General features: G+C 41.5%; 1 protein-coding gene across 1 annotated transcript; it reads left to right on the plus strand.

Annotated features, from left to right (window-relative positions):
- The first annotated feature begins 2091 nt into the window (after window positions 1-2091).
- On the plus strand, window positions 2092-8304 carry tmem18 (transmembrane protein 18). Its single transcript, XM_063015298.1, has 5 exons — window positions 2092-2288; window positions 2427-2544; window positions 6502-6556; window positions 6632-6725; window positions 7872-8304. The coding sequence occupies exons 1-5, from the start codon at window positions 2196-2198 to the stop codon at window positions 7968-7970; spliced, it is 459 nt and encodes a 152-aa protein (XP_062871368.1). The 5' UTR covers window positions 2092-2195; the 3' UTR covers window positions 7971-8304.
- Window positions 8305-18411: the final 10107 nt, after the last annotated feature.

Here is an 18411-nt window from a genome sequence, read left to right on the forward strand (position 1 = left end):
TTTCATTAACTCTCACTCTCTCTTACTCTCTCATTTACTCTTTCTCACTCACTCACTAACGCTCTCAGCCGCCCCCCCCCCCCATCTGTCTATCTCTATAACTCTCAAGTTCAAGTTCAAAAGTACTTTATTGACATGAATGTTGAAGGTACATCATTGCCAAAACAGTTACAATCAATAATAAACAACATATAAAAGAAAACAATGCAAATTAAACAAAAGACAGATAGAAAAACAGTCTAAATAAACAATAACACTTATTAGGTCTGTTTAATTAAAGGTATGGCAGCACATGGGTGCAGTGGGTCGTAGGGACCTGGGTTTATCCCTTCCATGTAGTCAGTGTTTGAGGAGAATTGTATGTTCTCCTTCTGGCTGTGCAGGTTCCTCAAACCTCCTAAATCATGCTAAAGGTGGACAGGCTACTTTAAACAGTCTCCGGCGTGAACAAGTAAACGTGTGAATGTATGGACTGGCATTTTGTTTAGGGTGAATTCCTGTTTTGCACGCAGTATTTTCTTGTGGTGGCAGACCCACTGCAACCATGACCAGGATAAGACACAAATAATATGAAGGAATAAATAAATAAGTAAATTCATTCTTTGATTTATTTCATATATGAGTGTGAAACTGAGCTGATTAAAGGTGTTCTGGTCAAAATTAAATTGTTCTGGAAAATTCTGGTGGGTTATTATACTGTACTATCGTTGCAAGAAAAAGCACAATGGAACCACATGAGGGTAAATTCTACCCATGCAGCTTTAATCACAAAACCACTTTTATAAAGGTTTTCACTCATATTTAACAAGGCAATATTTTATGAAGTGACTGTAAATAAAAACCATTTAGGAGCGGGCCCTCAGGCACTCTCTGGGCCCCGCCCGGACCCTTCAGGTGGGGGTTTATAATTGCCCGAAGTTTCCCTGAACTAATCATCTAACTTGTACCGATCTCTGACAAAACATGTTTTGTTTGAGGCTTGTTTTAAAGGCCAGATTTTCAGCATGTGCGCTCTTTAGTTTTTCCACTACCTCATTACAGGAACCGGAGCGCCGGCGCTAGGTGATGTTGTTAACCGGTTGTTGCTTTTCCAGTTAAAATAAATATTAGTAAACGTGTAGACGTCTCAAGCCGGCGGATCAGTGAAAGGTGTCAGTCAGCGAGGAGCTTAATGGTGTGAGTAATTCGTCCTGAGCCGTCGAGCTGATGTTACACACTCTCCACAAGCTTCAGTTCCACAAACACACTCCTGTTTGTGCTTTCTGCCTAAACGACAGACCATATACCTCCATTAATTACCCCTCCATCACCTCTTATACCTCACGACATTTACTTTCTGCTTCTCTTTGCAGCTTTCTGTTTCTCTCATGCCCTCTCCTTTCTGTATGTTTCATCAGTGAGGAAACAGGAGAACCAGACGCTGTCAGAACTGGCTGCCATTTAAAACAGCCACTGGAAAAAGAACCACCAGTCCTGGACCAGCTACTTCAAAACTGTAGTTAGAGCTACAAGCTACTGGACAAAGATGTTGTTAGTGAAGCCAGAAGCTACTCAGCTACACCAAAGCACGTGTGCTGTAAAATAAGTACTTTCATTCATTCACTCATTCACTGTCTGTTTTACCATCGGTCCATCCTGGTCAGTAATTGTAGAACTACAAAGTGCTTCTATATGGTAAGTGGAGCTAATAAAATGGACAGTGAGTGTAGAAACAAAGAGGTGGTCATAATGTTATGCCTAATCGGTGTATGTGCAAGATGAATGAAAACACAATATTAATAAAAATATATAATTCATATTTATAATATTAATAATAATAATTGCCCTGTGTTTGAGGACGCAGCCGGACCCTCCGCGAACCTGACCCGGAGGACAAGGATAGTAAAAATAAATAAATACATAAATTATGAAGCTTTTACTGTATTTTTATTTCCCTTTTTACCAGGTGGGCGGATCAATAGATGACGAACACGGAAGCCACAGTGTCAATGGCTCTGTCTCAATTCCCATACTAGATAACTAAGAAGTGTGTACGACATTTAGCCCTAGCTACGATAATAGCGCTATGTAGTGTACTATTTTACGACGCTATGTAGTGCGGAAGGGCTTGATTCGGGACACAGCCGTTACCCCTGTGCTTCAGGTTGAGTGTCGCTACACGTCTTGTGTTTTCATTGTTGTTTTATTGAGTTAAGATGAGCGGATTGAAGATGAAGAACATCAGCGCTGTTCCTCTGGACGCTTTCAGTAACGTCCGGATTACTTCAATCTGGACTTTCCTTCAGTCTGTAAGAGAATTTAGTGAAATAATTCAGTCTAACAGCAGGTTGTGTGATTGTAGGTGTTTATGCTGGTTGTGTATTACGCTCATGTGACAGTCTACAGATAAACAACAACTAACTGATTTACTTGATTTTCTTTTACAGGTAGATTGGACTGAACCGTGGCTTTTGGGTCTGATTGCATTTCACATCACCTGCTTTGTTTTTACTGTTTTCACCTGCAAATACTACAGACTACAAATCCTCCACTTCCTACTGATGGGTGAGTTATTATTATCATTTTTATTATTATTATTCATTCATTCATTATCGTTTAATTGTTTTACCACAATGTCTGTTTCAGCACAGATTTTTCCAGTTTCTAGTAGCTCCAGATAGACCTGTAGTAAACATGTTTTTATTTAGCATTTTTATAAAAAACAGGGCTGGTGGGTAGCACAGTAAGAAGGTCCTGGGTTTGATTCCCAGGTGGAGCTGTCTGGGTCCTTTCTGTGTGAAGTTTGCATGTTCTCCCCGTGTCTGTGTGGATTTCCATCAGGTGCTCCGGTTTCCTTCCACAGTACAAAGACATGCAGTCAGGTTAATTGGAGACACCAAAGTACCCCTAGGTGTGTGTGTGTTTGCCCTGTCATGGATTGCCGACTCGTGAGTGTTTGCTGCCTTTTGTCCAGTGAATTGTATCTACCATGACCCTAAATTTAATAAAGCAGTGGTAAAACAGACATATACAGTGTATCACAAAAGTGAGTACACCCCTCACATTTCTGCAGATATTTAAGTATATCTTTTCATGGGACAACACTGACAAAATGACACTTTGACACAATGAAAAGTAGTCTGTGTGCAGCTTATATAACAGTGTAAATTTATTCTTCCCTCAAAATAACTCAATATACAGCCATTAATGTCTAAACCACTGGCAACAAAAGTGAGTACACCCCTAAGAGACTACACCCCTAAATGTCCAAATTGAGCACTGCTTGTCATTTTTCCTCCAAAATGTCATGTGACTCATTAGTGTTACTAGGTCTCAGGTGTGCATAGGGAGCAGGTGTGTTCAATTTAGTAGTACAGCTCTCACACTCTTTCATACTGGTCACTGAAAGTTCCAACATGGCACCTCATGGCAAAGAACTCTCTGAGGATCTTAAAAGACGAATTGTTGCGCTACATGAAGATGGCCAAGGCTACAAGAAGATTGCCAACACCCTGAAACTGAGCTGCAGCACAGTGGCCAAGATCATCCAGCGTTTTAAAAGAGCAGGGTCCACTCAGAACAGACCTCGCGTTGGTCGTCCAAAGAAGCTGAGTGCACGTGCTCAGCGTCACATCCAACTGCTGTCTTTGAAAGATAGGTGCAGGAGTGCTGTCAGCATTGCTGCAGAGATTGAAAAGGTGGGGGGTCAGCCTGTCAGTGCTCAGACCATACGCCGCACACTACATCAAATTGGTCTGCATGGCTGTCACCCCAGAAGGAAGCCTCTTCTGAAGTCTCTACACAAGAAAGCCCCCAAACAGTTTGCTGAAGACATGTCAACAAAGGACATGGATTACTGGAACCATGTCCTATGGTCTGATGAGACCAAGATTAATTTGTTTGGTTCAGATGGTCTCAAGCATGTGTGGCGGCAATCAGGTGAGGAGTACAAAGATAAGTGTGTCATGCCTACAGTCAAGCATGGTGGTGGGAATGCCATGGTCTGGGGCTGCATGAGTGCAGCAGGTGTTGGGGAGTTACATTTCATTGAGGGACACATGAACTCCAATATGTACTGTGAAATACTGAAGCAGAGCATGATCCCCTCCTTCCGGAAACTGGGTCGCAGGGCAGTGTTCCAGCATGATAATGACCCCAAACACACCTCTAAGACGACCACTGCTTTATTGAAGAGGCTGAGGGTAAAGGTGATGGACTGGCCAAGCATGTCTCCAGACCTAAACCCAATAGAACATCTTTGGGGCATCCTCAAGCGGAAGGTGGAGGAGCGCAAAGTCTCGAATATCCGCCAGCTCCGTGATGTCATCATGGAGGAGTGGAAAAGCATTCCAGTGGCAACCTGTGAAGCTCTGGTAAACTCCATGCCCAGGAGAGTTAAGGCAGTTCTGGGAAATAATGGTGGCCACACAAAATATTGACACTTCAGGAACTTTCACTAAGGGGTGTACTCACTTTTGTTGCCGGTGGTTTAGACATTAATGGCTGTATATTGAGTTATTTTGAGGGAAGAATAAATTTACACTGTTATATAAGCTGCACACAGACTACTTTTCATTGTGTCAAAGTGTCATTTTGTCAGTGTTGTCCCATGAAAAGATATACTTAAATATCTGCAGAAATGTGAGGGGTGTACTCACTTTTGTGATACACTGTATATATACAGTGTATCACAAAAGTGAGTACACCCCTCACATTTCTGCAAATATTTCATTATATCTTTTCATGGGACAACACTATAGACATGAAACTTGGATATAACTTAGAGTAGTCAGTGTACAGCTTGTATAGCAGTGTAGATTTACTGTCTTCTGAAAATAACTCAACACACAGCCATTAATGTCTAAATGGCTGGCAACATAAGTGAGTACACCCCACAGTGAACATGTCCAAATTGTGCCCAAATGTGTCGTTGTCCCTCCCTGGTGTCGTGTGTCAAGGTCCCAGGTGTAAATGGGGAGCAGGGCTGTTAAATTTGGTGTTTTGGGTACAATTCTCTCATACTGGCCACTGGATATTCAACATGGCACCTCATGGCAAAGAACTCTCTGAGGATGTGAGAAATAGAATTGTTGCTCTCCACAAAGATGGCCTGGGCTATAAGAAGATTGCTAACACCCTGAAACTGAGCTACAGCATGGTGGCCAAGGTCATACAGCGGTTTTCCAGGACAGGTTCCACTCGGAACAGGCTTCGCCAGGGTCAACCAAAGAAGTTGAGTCCACGTGTTCGGCGTCATATCCAGAGGTTGGCTTTAAAAATTAGACACATGAGTGCTGCCAGCATTGCTGCAGAGGTTGAAGACGTGGGAGGTCAGCCTGTCAGTGCTCAGACCATACGCCGCACACTGCATCAACTCGGTCTGCATGGTCGTCATCCCAGAAGGAAGCTGACGCACAAGAAAGCCCGCAAACAGTTTGCTGAAGACAAGCAGTCCAAGAACATGAATTACTGGAATGCCCTGTGGTCTGACGAGACCAAGATAAACTTGTTAGGCTCAGATGGTGTCCAGCATGTGTGGCGGCGCCCTGGTAAGAAGTACCAAGACAACTGTATCTTGCCTACAGTCAAGCATGGTGGTGGTAGCATCATGGTCTTGGGCTGCATGAGTGTTGCTGGCACTGGGGAGCTGCAGTTCATTGAGGGAAACATGAATTCCAACATGTACTGTGACATTCTGAAACAGAGCATGATCCCCTCCCTTCGAAAACTGGGCCTCATGGCAGTTTTCCAACAGGATAACGACCCCAAACACAACCTCCAAGATGACAACTGCCTTGCTGAGGAAGCTGAAGGTAAAGGTGATGGACTAAACCCAATTAAGCACCTGTGGCGCATCCTCAAGTGGAAGGTGGAGGAGTTCAAGGTGTCTAACATCCACCAGCTCCGTGATGTCATCATGGAGGAGTGGAAGAGGATTCCAGTAGCAACCTGTGCAGCTCTGGTGAATTCCATGCCCAGGAGGGTTAAGGCAGTGCTGGATAATAATGATGGTCACACAAAATATTGACACTTTGGGCACAATTTGGACATGTTCACTGTGGGGTGTACTCACTTATGTTGCCAGCCATTTAGACATTAATGGCTGTGTGTTGAGTTATTTTCAGAAGACAGTAAATCTACACTGCTATACAAGCTGTACACTGACTACTCTAAGTTATATCCAAGTTTTATTTCTATAGTGTTGTCCCATGAAAAGATATAATAAAATATTTGCAGAAATGTGAGGGGTGTACTCACTTTTGTGATACACTGTATATATATATATATATAGAGAGAGAGAGAGAGAGAGAGAGAGAGCGAGAGAGATAGAGATAGAGATATAGATAGAGAGATCAAATTCGATGACTAAAATCACATTTATTTATTTCTATTTTAATAAATATAGAGTAAATGTGCTTTACCAATTGCTAAATGTCATTGTAGTAGTGTGTTGCGGAGTTAGAGTTTTGTAACATTGACATTATTTTGATATAATAAGGGAATTAATGTTTTCGCCCTCAGTTGTGATGGTGTGCAGTGCAGAATACCTGAACGAGGTAGCAGCCATGAACTGGAGGTAAGAGTTAAGTTTTTATTCTGTAAATCTGATCAGTGTTGTGTTCTAAATTATACCTGTAAATATTTTTTTCAGGTCATTTTCGAAGTTTCAGTATTTTGACTCCAAGGGGATGTTCATATCGTTGGTGTATTCAGTCCCACTACTGTTTAACACTATCATTATCGTGGTAAGATCTTATTCACCTTTACTATCACACTGTACTGCACACGGATGGACAAACAGTGCATTTATTCCAGGACCAATCGTCTCACAATTTTACTCATCACCTTATAATGAATATTATACGGTGGCTAGGTGGGTAGCACTGCCGCCTCACAGCAAGTAGGTCCTGGGTTCAATCCCCAGGTGGGGCGGACTAGGTCCTTTCTGTGGGGAGTTTGCATGTTCTCCACGTGTCTGCGTGGGTTTCCTCTGGGAGCTCCGGTTTCCTCCCACCGTCCAAAAACATGCTGTCAGGTTTATTGGAGACACTGACTTGCCCTATAGGTACCTAGCTGCTGGGATGCATAAACCAGTGCATTGTAGTGCCGGTCCCAAGCCCGGATAAATAGGGAGGGTCGTGTCAGGAAGGGCATCCGGCGTAAAAACTGTGCCAGATCAATAATGTGGATCACGATCCGCCGGCGACCCCTAACGGAGCAGCCGAGGAAATAGACTTTATAGCGAATATTACTCCAAACTTCTGATTGGACCCGAGTGAGCAGACTTGACAGCAAAACAAGCAACAGACATTCACATTCCACAAAAAATCTTCAAAGAAGCTTTTACCGCAGTCTCTCCTCAAAATTACTTAGATTCCTGGAAGCCATTGGTCAAAAGAATGCTATTTAAAAATAATCTAGAACAAAACCTGTATCCTGTCATGAAAACAGCCCTAGTAAGCTGGCATAGTGTAAAGAAAAGAACAAATAAACTAACTTTGCCTCCTGGACGATTGGATCCTTCTAGTGAACCTGCCAAGCCCAAATTTTTAGTTTCCTAGAAAACTACAAAAATAGATTTAGTATAGTTAGTAAGCACTTCAAAGAGAACAACACAGACAAGAGCCAAAATGTTAGGCAAGACTTGCTGTGGTTGGGGTGCTTAGGTGGCAAATTTAAACTGTGGTCCAAATTTAAATCCCTAACCAATCTAATCTGTAACCAGCCACATTTGTTTAGGTATAAATACTGGACCGTATTTAAACTGGAACCTGGGAGAGCTAACACAGGACTGTCTGACTTCTGACTACACATGAGTGCAACGTTATTTAATCATGAAACTTTCAGTCCAGTAAGAAGCAGCTTAAGTGAAGTTTGTGGATTTTTTTTAGGCTGTGTGGGTGAAAAGGACGTTCACAACCATGACCGAGCTTAAAACGCTGCAGCTGAAGAGGAAAGCAGCCAGAGCCAACTCAAAGAAAACGCAATAGCTGTACAACAGCGTGGTGATGCTGTGGACTCTGTTTTAAACATAACTGTGCTGTTCTTGTGCTTTTCCTCCACCACCTGAGCACCAGAATTATTCAATCTAAAGGAATACAAAGAATAAAGGTGGTAAAGGTGAAAAGGTTGATGGATTATTACGTGCCAGGTGGCAGAACTACAAGAAGCATGTAAAACACTTTGGACTTGAACCTGAATTCTGTAATACTGGAATTGTTCTAGATGTGCATATTCTTCCACACTCACAAGCAGAAGCCTGTAAATAAGCTGAATGTAACGGAAATATCTGATTTTATTAAAGAAGTATTTGTGGTAAATAAATCAAGACTTCTGTAGCAAAATATTTAAAGACAACATTTTCTGTCAATGTTAATTTAGCTACTTGGACATTTTAAGATAAAACAGGTAATTAAAAAAAACCAGAACGCTAATTATTGCATGTGCAAATGTTTGTAAACCCTCCCAGCTACATTAACTCCACAGACTTTAACTGACTACTAAAAACCCTAATTTGTTTTGAGGTCGTGTGGCAGCCAGTGGCACTGGAAACATCTAGTTAACTAAAAACAATAGAACTCAAATAAATAGTATATTTTACAGCAATTCTGACACAGCCATTAGAGAGACTGAAGTTTCTTTAGTCAGTGGATGTACAGTTCCTAGACTGAGTAGATCTTTAAAATAACATGCTTGCAGGGTGAACCAGAATATCTTAGAGCTAAAAGCCTTTTGTACTAAAAATATAAATAAAAAAAGACTTAGTTGGTTAGAGAAGCGTTTACAGGATTAAAAATCTGTTAAGTACTGATTGAGTTGTGTGAACAAACCTTCGCTTATGCCACAATTCAATACGACCACATAACACCCATAATAAAACATATATTCTTATAATTAAAGGTTTTTGTATTAATATTAAGTATAAATGTTTCGTTTTTGTGTCAATAAACTGTTTATAAAACGTGAACTAGTGTAGTGAAGTGAAGTGTTTACACACGTTGACCGAGAGATGGCGACAATGCTTTTTTTAATGGCTGCTTAATAAATCCGGTGTATGGTTTTATAACATAAACAATGATTGTGTATTGGTTATACAGTTAATAAAGTGTAGAAAATGCTGCTTAAAAAAACATTTTGAATCCTGCACCCTTATTTATAATATAGTTAACCAGCCAAGACAAGTTTGGTTTCCAAACTTTGTGTCTTTAGCTTTGTGCTAAAGCAATAAGGCTAATATTGCTAATTCATGCTACCAGTTAAGCTTTATATACATTTGAAACCCTTAAACGGTGTGTTACAATTTATAACTGTCCTCTATTAAAAGTACTTTTGCCCTGGCACTATCATAGAATTCAAGTTATTTTAGAGAACGTTTGATGCTAGAGATGACAAAAGACCGGTAAGTGTTTAGAAGCAGCAACTACTTATTAAAATTTTTGGCATTCAGCAGACGCTTTTATCCAAAGTGACTTACAGTACTGTGATAGTATACTGTCTAAGCAATTAAAGGCCTTGCTCAAGGGCCCAACAGTGGCAACCTGGCAGTGGTGGGGCTTAAACCAGCAACCTTTTGGTTACTAGTCAAGTACCTTAACCACTAGGCTACAACTGCTTCATAAATTGGGGAAAGCAGCTGCACACAAGCCTATAGGATCATCATGTGCATTATCATAAGTGTATTATTATTATTATAAGTGTTGGCTGGAATGGTGCAAAGCACCCTATTGCAAGCCATTGGACTCTGGAGCTGTAAAAATCTTTGCAAGAATGATTCGGATGGTTGTGTCAGGGAGGGCATTTGGCGTAAAAACTGTGCCAGATCAAATATGCAGATGAAAGATTTGCTGTGTCGATTCAACAGAAGCAGCTGAGATGAATAATTAATTAGCAGTTGAGTGAAGTAAAAATTTTATGTTACTTAACAATCTGACATGTGGTCAACCTGGCAGCAACCTGGCAGTGGTGGAGTTTGAACCAGCGACCTTTTGGTTACTAGTCAAGTACCTTAACCACTAGCTACAACTGCTACAACTTGTCTGTGAGCCACAAAAGCTGACAAAAAACTAAACTTTTTGTTGGGAGCTTCATAATTTGGGGTTCCATGGCCAAGCTGCTGCACACAAGCCTATTGGATCACCGTGTGCATTATCAAGTGTTGGCTGGAATGGTGCAAAGCATTATATTGCAAGCCATTGGACTCTGGAGCTGTAAAAATCTTTGGAAGAATGATTCGGAGTGCCTGGTTAAAGAGGAGGATTGCATTAGGAAGGGCATTTGGCATAAAAACTGTGCCAGATCAAATATGCAGATGAAAGATCTGCCGTGACGACTCTTAACGGAAGCAGCTGAGAGGAATTATTTATCAGCAGTTGAGTAAAGTGAAAATGTATTGTTATTTAACAATCTGACATTAAGAACAGTGTGACTTTCTTCTTAGCGGTTGAGATTGAATGCAGTTCTTGACCGCTCACTGCTTAAGTCACCAAGCATAATAAATCATACATACTTTCCAGGGTAAATGATATTTTATGAGGTGCATGTGATGATTTAGGGGATATAAACCACCACTCTGCATGCCTGAGCTTGTAGCTGCTGTGCTCTCTACATGTGAACGACGGTTGAAATAAAAATGTTGATTTAGGAATCATAGGCTTGTCTTCGCTCCATCACTGCAGCTCTGTTGGAGCCCCTGCAGCTCCAGCTGTAACTTATTTCCTTATTGCTGGCATTCGCTGCATTTATGTCAGTTTTGGAGCTATTAGATTCAGTGCTAACGGTCTGGGGTCTTGGCCATGATCAGGAATTGTTTTAATAGTTTTGGGTTCAGCGCTGTGCGTGTGTGATGTTTTCGGCTGTGTATTTTCAGTGATTGGTTTTGGTTAACACCTCATCGCTTTATTATACACCAGTCTGTGTGTATGTGGGGGTTTTTGGAATAAAAATGTGATATAAGGTTTTTAAGAGACTTTGTGTTTGGTGAGGGTGAAGAGTGAGACCTAGCAAATTCTTCTATCATCCATAAAAATATTTACAAACGAGGACAAACTGAACAATCTGAACTGAAAACACACTTGTTTTTTCCTGCTATTTATCTGGCTTTCTCCCATAAATGCTTTTACAAAGGGAAGTTGACCAGTTCTGGCCAATTTCCCCATCTGTATCATCGCACACTCAGACAATCTGTCACTGGATAGTACCATACTGAATCTGGTTTCCCATTTTTCCAGGGTGCTAATAAGTAAAAACAGTGTGTTGAACTAGGAAGTCAGAAGTTGGCATCATGATGGTGTGGCTGGTAGAGTGGGTGCTGCACAGCAACATGTGTCCTGAGGATCTGGGATTGATCCTCACCTCAGATCACTGTTTGCAAGGAGTTTTGCTGGTTTTTACCCTACACCTTTTAAAAACAAGGATGTACAATGCCATTATGATTATAATTGAGGCTTTCTTGACCAACATCAGTGCAAATGGTGTCATCTTTTGACTGACAGGGCACAAATTCCCACAGACATACTTCTAAGTCTTGTGAGAAGCCTTCTCAGAGGAGTGGCTGTTGTTTTTGCTGAAACGATCACATTAAAGTTTAACAAGCTTATGGTCAGGTGTCCAAATACAGTACATTTAGCCAAATAGTTTACATTGACTATGATGGCACAATGGCATGGCATTAGTGTTGGTGCTGCACATCTTCACTGTCTAAGGTTCGATCTCCAGTCACTGTCTGTGTGCAGTCTGTGGGTTCCACCATCTAAAACCATGCGACCGGTTACTCTACATCATCCTTAGGTGTGAATGAGTGAGTATGAGTGCTGTTTGACTCATTTGTGCTCAGGATTCATGAGATCGGCTACATACCATAAAATCCTCACCAGGATTAGTGGTTACTTAAGATGAATGACAACAAACTCAGTCTGTGTCATATTAATCAAACCATACAAGGTGGACGAAAGCCATGAATAAAATATAACAGAACTTTAGCTGCTGGCCTGTTTTTTTAAGTCATTTAGTGGTTACATAACAAAGACATTTAGTCGTCTGATGTCCATCATGGTCACCATATAGATTAGGGTTACTAACAGCATGTTTGCACAGACATTAAACTGATTCTCTCTTATTTCCTTTTTTCCATTCATGTTCCAGCTAACATGCCTTACTGTAAGTTTGCATATTTCCCATCAGCCCGGGCAGTGACTGTACGCACCAAGAAACTCAGCACTGAGCCGAGTGTTTTTATCTGTTCCCAAGAGAGTAACCAGAGACCACACACACCCACACACACACACATAGTGGATAAGCCAAAGACCATTAGTGATTCCTCAAAAGCAGTTTGTACTCATTGTTCTACCGAGGAACATTCAGTTCCTCGAAGCATGGATTGCGATGTTGGGAAACGTCATGTTGAGATTTTGCTTCACGCTGACATAATTGCATTATGTAATTACTGCAGAAATTCCAATAGTGACCCAGTGGATTCTGATCTGGTGACTGGAGAGGCCATTAAGTTAGACTGAAAATAATGTTATGTTACATGAAATCACTGTAAATGACTTGTGCCTGGAACATGATGCATTATCATACTTGAAGTAAGAATTATCAAATGGTAAATTGTGGCCATAAAAAAGGCACAGGAGAGCAACAGTGCTAACATAGGCCATGGCATTTGAACGATGATTTAATAGTACTGGGGCCCCAATGTGTGTCACATATATATATGATTTTATCTGGCATTCGGTCGTCAGAATGTACACATAATGACACTAAAAACAAAAAATGGTGAGCAGCCACTACATAATAAATTTCTTATTCTATGTATTTAATTACATTGTGTTGGACAATAATACTTCTGTATGTTAATACTTGTGTATTTTAATACTTTTTGCTTTAATGTTTCTTGAGCTGCTGTAATAACTGACGTTTCCTATAGGATTAATAAAGTGATCCATCCATCCTTCCATCCATCCTTCCATTCTTCCATCCATCCTTCCATCCATCCATCCTTCCATCCATCCATCCATCCATCATTCCATCCATCCATCCATTCATCCATCCATCTATCCATCCTTCCATCCATCCATCCATCCTTCCATCCATCAATCCATCCATATATCCATCCATCCATCCATATATCCATCCATCCATCCTTCCATCCATCCATATATCCATCCATCCTTCCATCCATCCTTCCATCCATCCATCCATCCATTCATCCATCCATCCATCCATCTATCCATCCATCCATCCTTCCATCCATCAATCCATCCATCCATCCATCCATATATCCATCCATCCTTCCATCCATCCATCCTTCCATCCATCCATATATCCATCCATCCTTCCATCCATCCATCCATCCTTCCATCCATCCTTCCATCCATCCATCCTTCCATCCATCAATCCATCCATATATCCATCCATCCTTCCATCCATCCATCCATCCTTCCATCCATCCATCCTTCCATCCATCAATCCATCCATATATCTATCCATCCATCCCTCCATCCTTCAATCCATCCATCCATCCATCCATTCATTCATCCATCCATCTATCCATCCATCTATCCATCCATCCATCCATCCATCCTTCCATCCATCAATCCATCCATATATCTATACATCCATCCTTCCATCCATCAATCCATCCATATATCTATACATCCATCCATTCATCCATCCATCCATCCATATATCCATCCATCCTTCCATCCATTCATCCATCCATCAATCTATCTATCTATCCATCTATCCATCCAACCTTCTTTCCATTCATCCATCCATCCTTCCATCCATTCATCCATCCATCCATCCATCTATCTAACCCAAAAACCCTGAGTCGCAACCTATAATACACCATGGCCAAGACATGAATCCATCCCACCAGTGCGCTGCTGCCTGATTTAGTTGAAATGATTCAGGGACTGTAGGTGCTGCACAGCTTCATGGACCCGGCTTAAATCTGTGCCTCCTGTTACTGTTTTTTGAGAAGCCTATAGGTTTGGGGTCAAGGCTGCCTTGCTAATGTGGACTGAGGACCATGCAGGGTTTGACAAGTTTGGTTTTGGGAGAACTTCAGTGGTCAGCACAGAGCCCTGACCTCTACCTTACCAGAAGAGCCCGGCCTTTTTGTGCAGCAGTGCTTGATCTCACAAATACTGTTTTGACTGAATGGACACACAAAATCATGTGGAAATCTTTCCCCAAACAGTGGAGCCTGTTAGAGGTGGAAAGAAAGGAGACTGCAACAAGCTTATGTCCAGGTGTCCGCATACTTTTGGTAGTGTAAAGTATCTCATAAAACTTTTACCTAAGTAAGTTTGGTGGTCACAGTACTCACCTCTCCTCAGGTCTAATAATAATGCTGACTCAGTATAGAAGTGAACGCTGATACCGTGACATTGCATGTGTGAGATCATCAATATAATGACCAAAGAAAAGCAGGCAGGTGAGTCTGTATCCTAAAAACAGGGACGAGATCGTTTCCACTCTCTCAGAGTTCAGGTTACAATTTCAGTCTCTACATTATCGAACGCTTTCTCAGGAAGAAGCTCGTCGAGGTTGGGAAATGAAGTCAGAGTGCAGAGTGCTGGAGTTTAGTTTCGTATTCTCGCTCATGTTGTGCTGACCTGTAATAGGTACGAATGCTGAGATCACCCATGCTACGTTACACCTACGTTCCATACATGTGAGATCATCGGTCAGTAACAGAAGCGGGCAGGTCAGTCTACATTCTCGGGAAAGGTCCTGTTCACATTCACTTTCACAGAGGTCAGATGAGTTAATCACATATAAGAGGATGGATGCCATTGCTGTTAAACCCTCTCTTAAAGAGAAGCCAGTTAACCGCATGCTTGTTGCCGGATTCCTTGATTTACAATCATTCTTGGTTTGTGATTATACAACTTCCTTATTTAGGGGTCACCACAGTGGATCTGGTCTGCATACCAGACTTGGCACCCTTCTATTTCTATCTGGGCTTGGGACCAGCACTGAGAGTGCACTGACCAATGTTTAGCATTATTTTGTACCTTTAAATGAACCACCCAGTCATGGATGATAATAATATGGAGTAAAACAATAATACGAACACGCATTGTTAGTAAAGTAGTGAATAAAACCACTGGACCATTTTTTCTTTAATTTATTGGTTACTGAATTTACATTTGGGTGGCACGGGGGCTCGGTGGGTAGCAATGTCGCCTCACAGCAAGAAGGTCCTGGTTTTGATTCCCAGGTGAAGCGGTCTGGGTCCTTTCTGTGTGGAGTTTGCATGTTCTCCTTGTGTCTGTGTGGGTTTCCTCCAGAAGCTCAGGTTTCCTCCCACAGTCCAAAGACATGGAGTCAGGATAAGTGGAACTACTAAAAACCGCCCTGTGATGGATTGGCGCCCTGTCCGGGGTGCTTCCTACCTTCTGCCCAGTGAATCAGACCCTCCGTGACCCTCGATAAGATAAAACGGTGGTAAAACAGACTTACACTTACAGCATTTAACAGATGCTTTTATTTAAAGTGACTTACAATTGTGACTTGGCAGTGGCGGAGCCTGAACGGGCAACCTTCTGATTACTAGTCCAGTGCCTTAATGCTGAATACCACTGCCCACCAATAAATTAATAATAATAAATTATAATTTAATACTGAAATTCAATTACTGAGCTATTCAATTACTGAGAATCTCCTTTAACCACCGGGTCAGAAGGACCTATTACATACCTACTACAAACACACTCAGGCTTTACTCTGGCTTCCCTCGGACCTAAAGTCAAGAGGTCTTCCCCTCGAGCAGTTGGTTTACTCCACTTTAGGTTTAGCAGTTGATGTGCTGCACTAGAGATAGAAAGGTTGAAGTTTCAAGCCTCACTACCATCGAGCTGGAGCCTTTGGGAAAGACCCTTAATCCCCAGTATACGCACCCTAGTGTCAACTGCAAGTTGCTTTGGATAAAATAAGAATCTGATTGATTATTTATTTTAATGTAAACGATTTGAAAGTGCAGCTGTAAGCACACCCTGCTAACAGATAATACAATTAGCTTAGCAGACTTTGGCTAAAGTGGGACCTTGACGAAAATGGCTTTACCTCAATGAGACGAAGCCGAATTGGCTTGGTTTGAAGTCGTCTCTCGTAGATAGGCTCAGTCATGTATTTAGTTTAATACTGACTCTCATGTTTTCATTTGTGCCACTCTGCTTATTAAATGTCGACTAATAGGAGTGCTGGTTCATATCAGTAGGTGGTGTGCAGTTTCACTCATGAACGGACCTCCAATCAGCTCAAAAATCATTGTGTTTTCTGTTGGATGCCAAGAACATCCTGAATGTAGAAGACATGTCACATATAACCTGAAAAAATGGGTAGAAAATTGGCCTTTTGTTTGGACGCAATTCAGAAATGCCAAACACACACACACACAACCATTAACGAATACCACCGACACAATTATCACACAGACCATCTTAACAGAGCTGATCAAAACCTCCTGACAAAGCATCGGGCAGAAACTAGAACCGTCTCGGCCTCCTCCAGTTCTCAGTCAGGACTTCTGGGCAGCCAGAGGTCGTTATCACGAGTTCCATCAGAAGAGCTTCCTCAGGGTGAAAAACAGCTTACTGTAAGTAGGGTGTGGAAGATGAATTCTGTGGAAGAATTAGACGGAGACATGGCGAGGCCAGAACAGAATTATCTTTTCCTGATTGATATTAATGGACGAGCCGGCAGGGACTGCGGATGAATCCGCTCATGGGCTTTAATACTGACACGGACCGGGCGCCTGTGTACACAAGGCCTGTATACGTGTACACCCTGTCAGATTTATGATTCTGACATAAATAAAAGCAAACTGAACGACTTTTATTACAAGCAGGATATCGCTGACATGTTTACTGTGAGTTTTACAGTTGATCTAGTTACTGGCCTAACACAGTGATTTTTTTTAAAACATGGTATGTTAGCATAGCATGTGTCTTTGGCCCTACTTTGAAGGCCAGAGGGTTTGGAAAAGAACATGTGGGAAGGAGACGCCACTCCACTCTGTGCACACGCAATAAAGTGTGTAACCAATTTGAATTCACGTATAATAGAAAAAATACATTTTATTTTAAAAAGTATGATTGTAAAGTAGCGTGGATCAATTTGCAGAACGTAACTTCTTAGAAAAACACTTTGAACAGGGCGCCAGTCAACCACAGCCTTACTCATTCACACCTACTGACAATTTAGAGCCTCCAGTTCACCTTCTGCATGGTGGGAACCTAACCGGACAGGCAAGGAGTGCAGAAAAATCCATACAGTAAGATCCAAACCCGGGAGCTTGGACACTATGTTCCACACATCACCCTCTCTATCCATGCCACACTGAATATGTATTTTGAACAACGCTCGATCCTGCCCGTACACACTCACGTACGTCACGCTCTTCTTGTATTTCTTCTGTTTTTGGTTTGTGTTGTTCTTTGCAGAAAGCTGATCAGCGTTTGTTTATTTCTGACGTAAATCTAAACGTGCATGAATCCGGAACAGTCGATTGAACGAGTTGCTTCAGCTGGATTCCCATAAATTCAATAAATAAAATCCCTAGCGAGGTCTGAGTGAAGACAATGCAAAGTGCTGACCATCGAATACCTTAGTACTTTTATATTGTTCAATCCTAAATCAGGAAAAGATGGGACGGTATGAAAAATGCTTTTCAAACTTTTTTTTAATGCCTCGAAGGCCTGAAATTCAGGAATGAAAGAATTATAACAAACGAAACAAAAGAATGAAATATTAAAAGTATGTATAAATATTAAAAGACGCACAGAGAGTCACGCTATGCTCTATGTGTTTCTCCGTCAAACCAGGACCACCACAGAGCAGGTATTATTTAACTTAAAGTCTTTTGTACTCAGGGTTCATGTTTCTGGCCCTGGTTTATTCATTTTTAACAATAAGCCCTGCAGGACATATGAACATTTTAGCTGTTTATCCTTTAAAACAAATCTGTTTCAGGTTATCATCTGATTATCCCTCCTGTTAGACATTAATACTGCAATAAAATCATCGTGCAACAATGGTCATCCATCCCCAGGTGGGCAGGTCCTTTCTGTGTGGAGTTTGCATGTTCTCCCCGTGTCGGCGTGGGTTTCCTCCCACAGTCCAAAGACGTGCAAGTGAGGTGAACTGGAGATATAAAACTGTCCATGACAGTTGTTTGATATTAAACTTGTGAACTGATGAATCTTAAAACATGACGTTAAAATCCTAATAAACAAACAAACAAACAGCAGCGATGGTCGGCTTGTCTGACAGGTCACAATCTGACTGAGGAATCACATTTGACTGAAATGTCAGGGATTATTTTCTTGCTCCGAGCCCTCACAGCACACGGTCATGACTCTGCGCCAGTGCATGTCAAATCACCAGCGCCATTCAGGTGACTGTCATATACATAACCAGCAT

This window comes from Trichomycterus rosablanca, chromosome 19 (assembly GCF_030014385.1).
Source record: "Trichomycterus rosablanca isolate fTriRos1 chromosome 19, fTriRos1.hap1, whole genome shotgun sequence".
Lineage (NCBI taxonomy): Eukaryota > Metazoa > Chordata > Actinopteri > Siluriformes > Trichomycteridae > Trichomycterus > Trichomycterus rosablanca.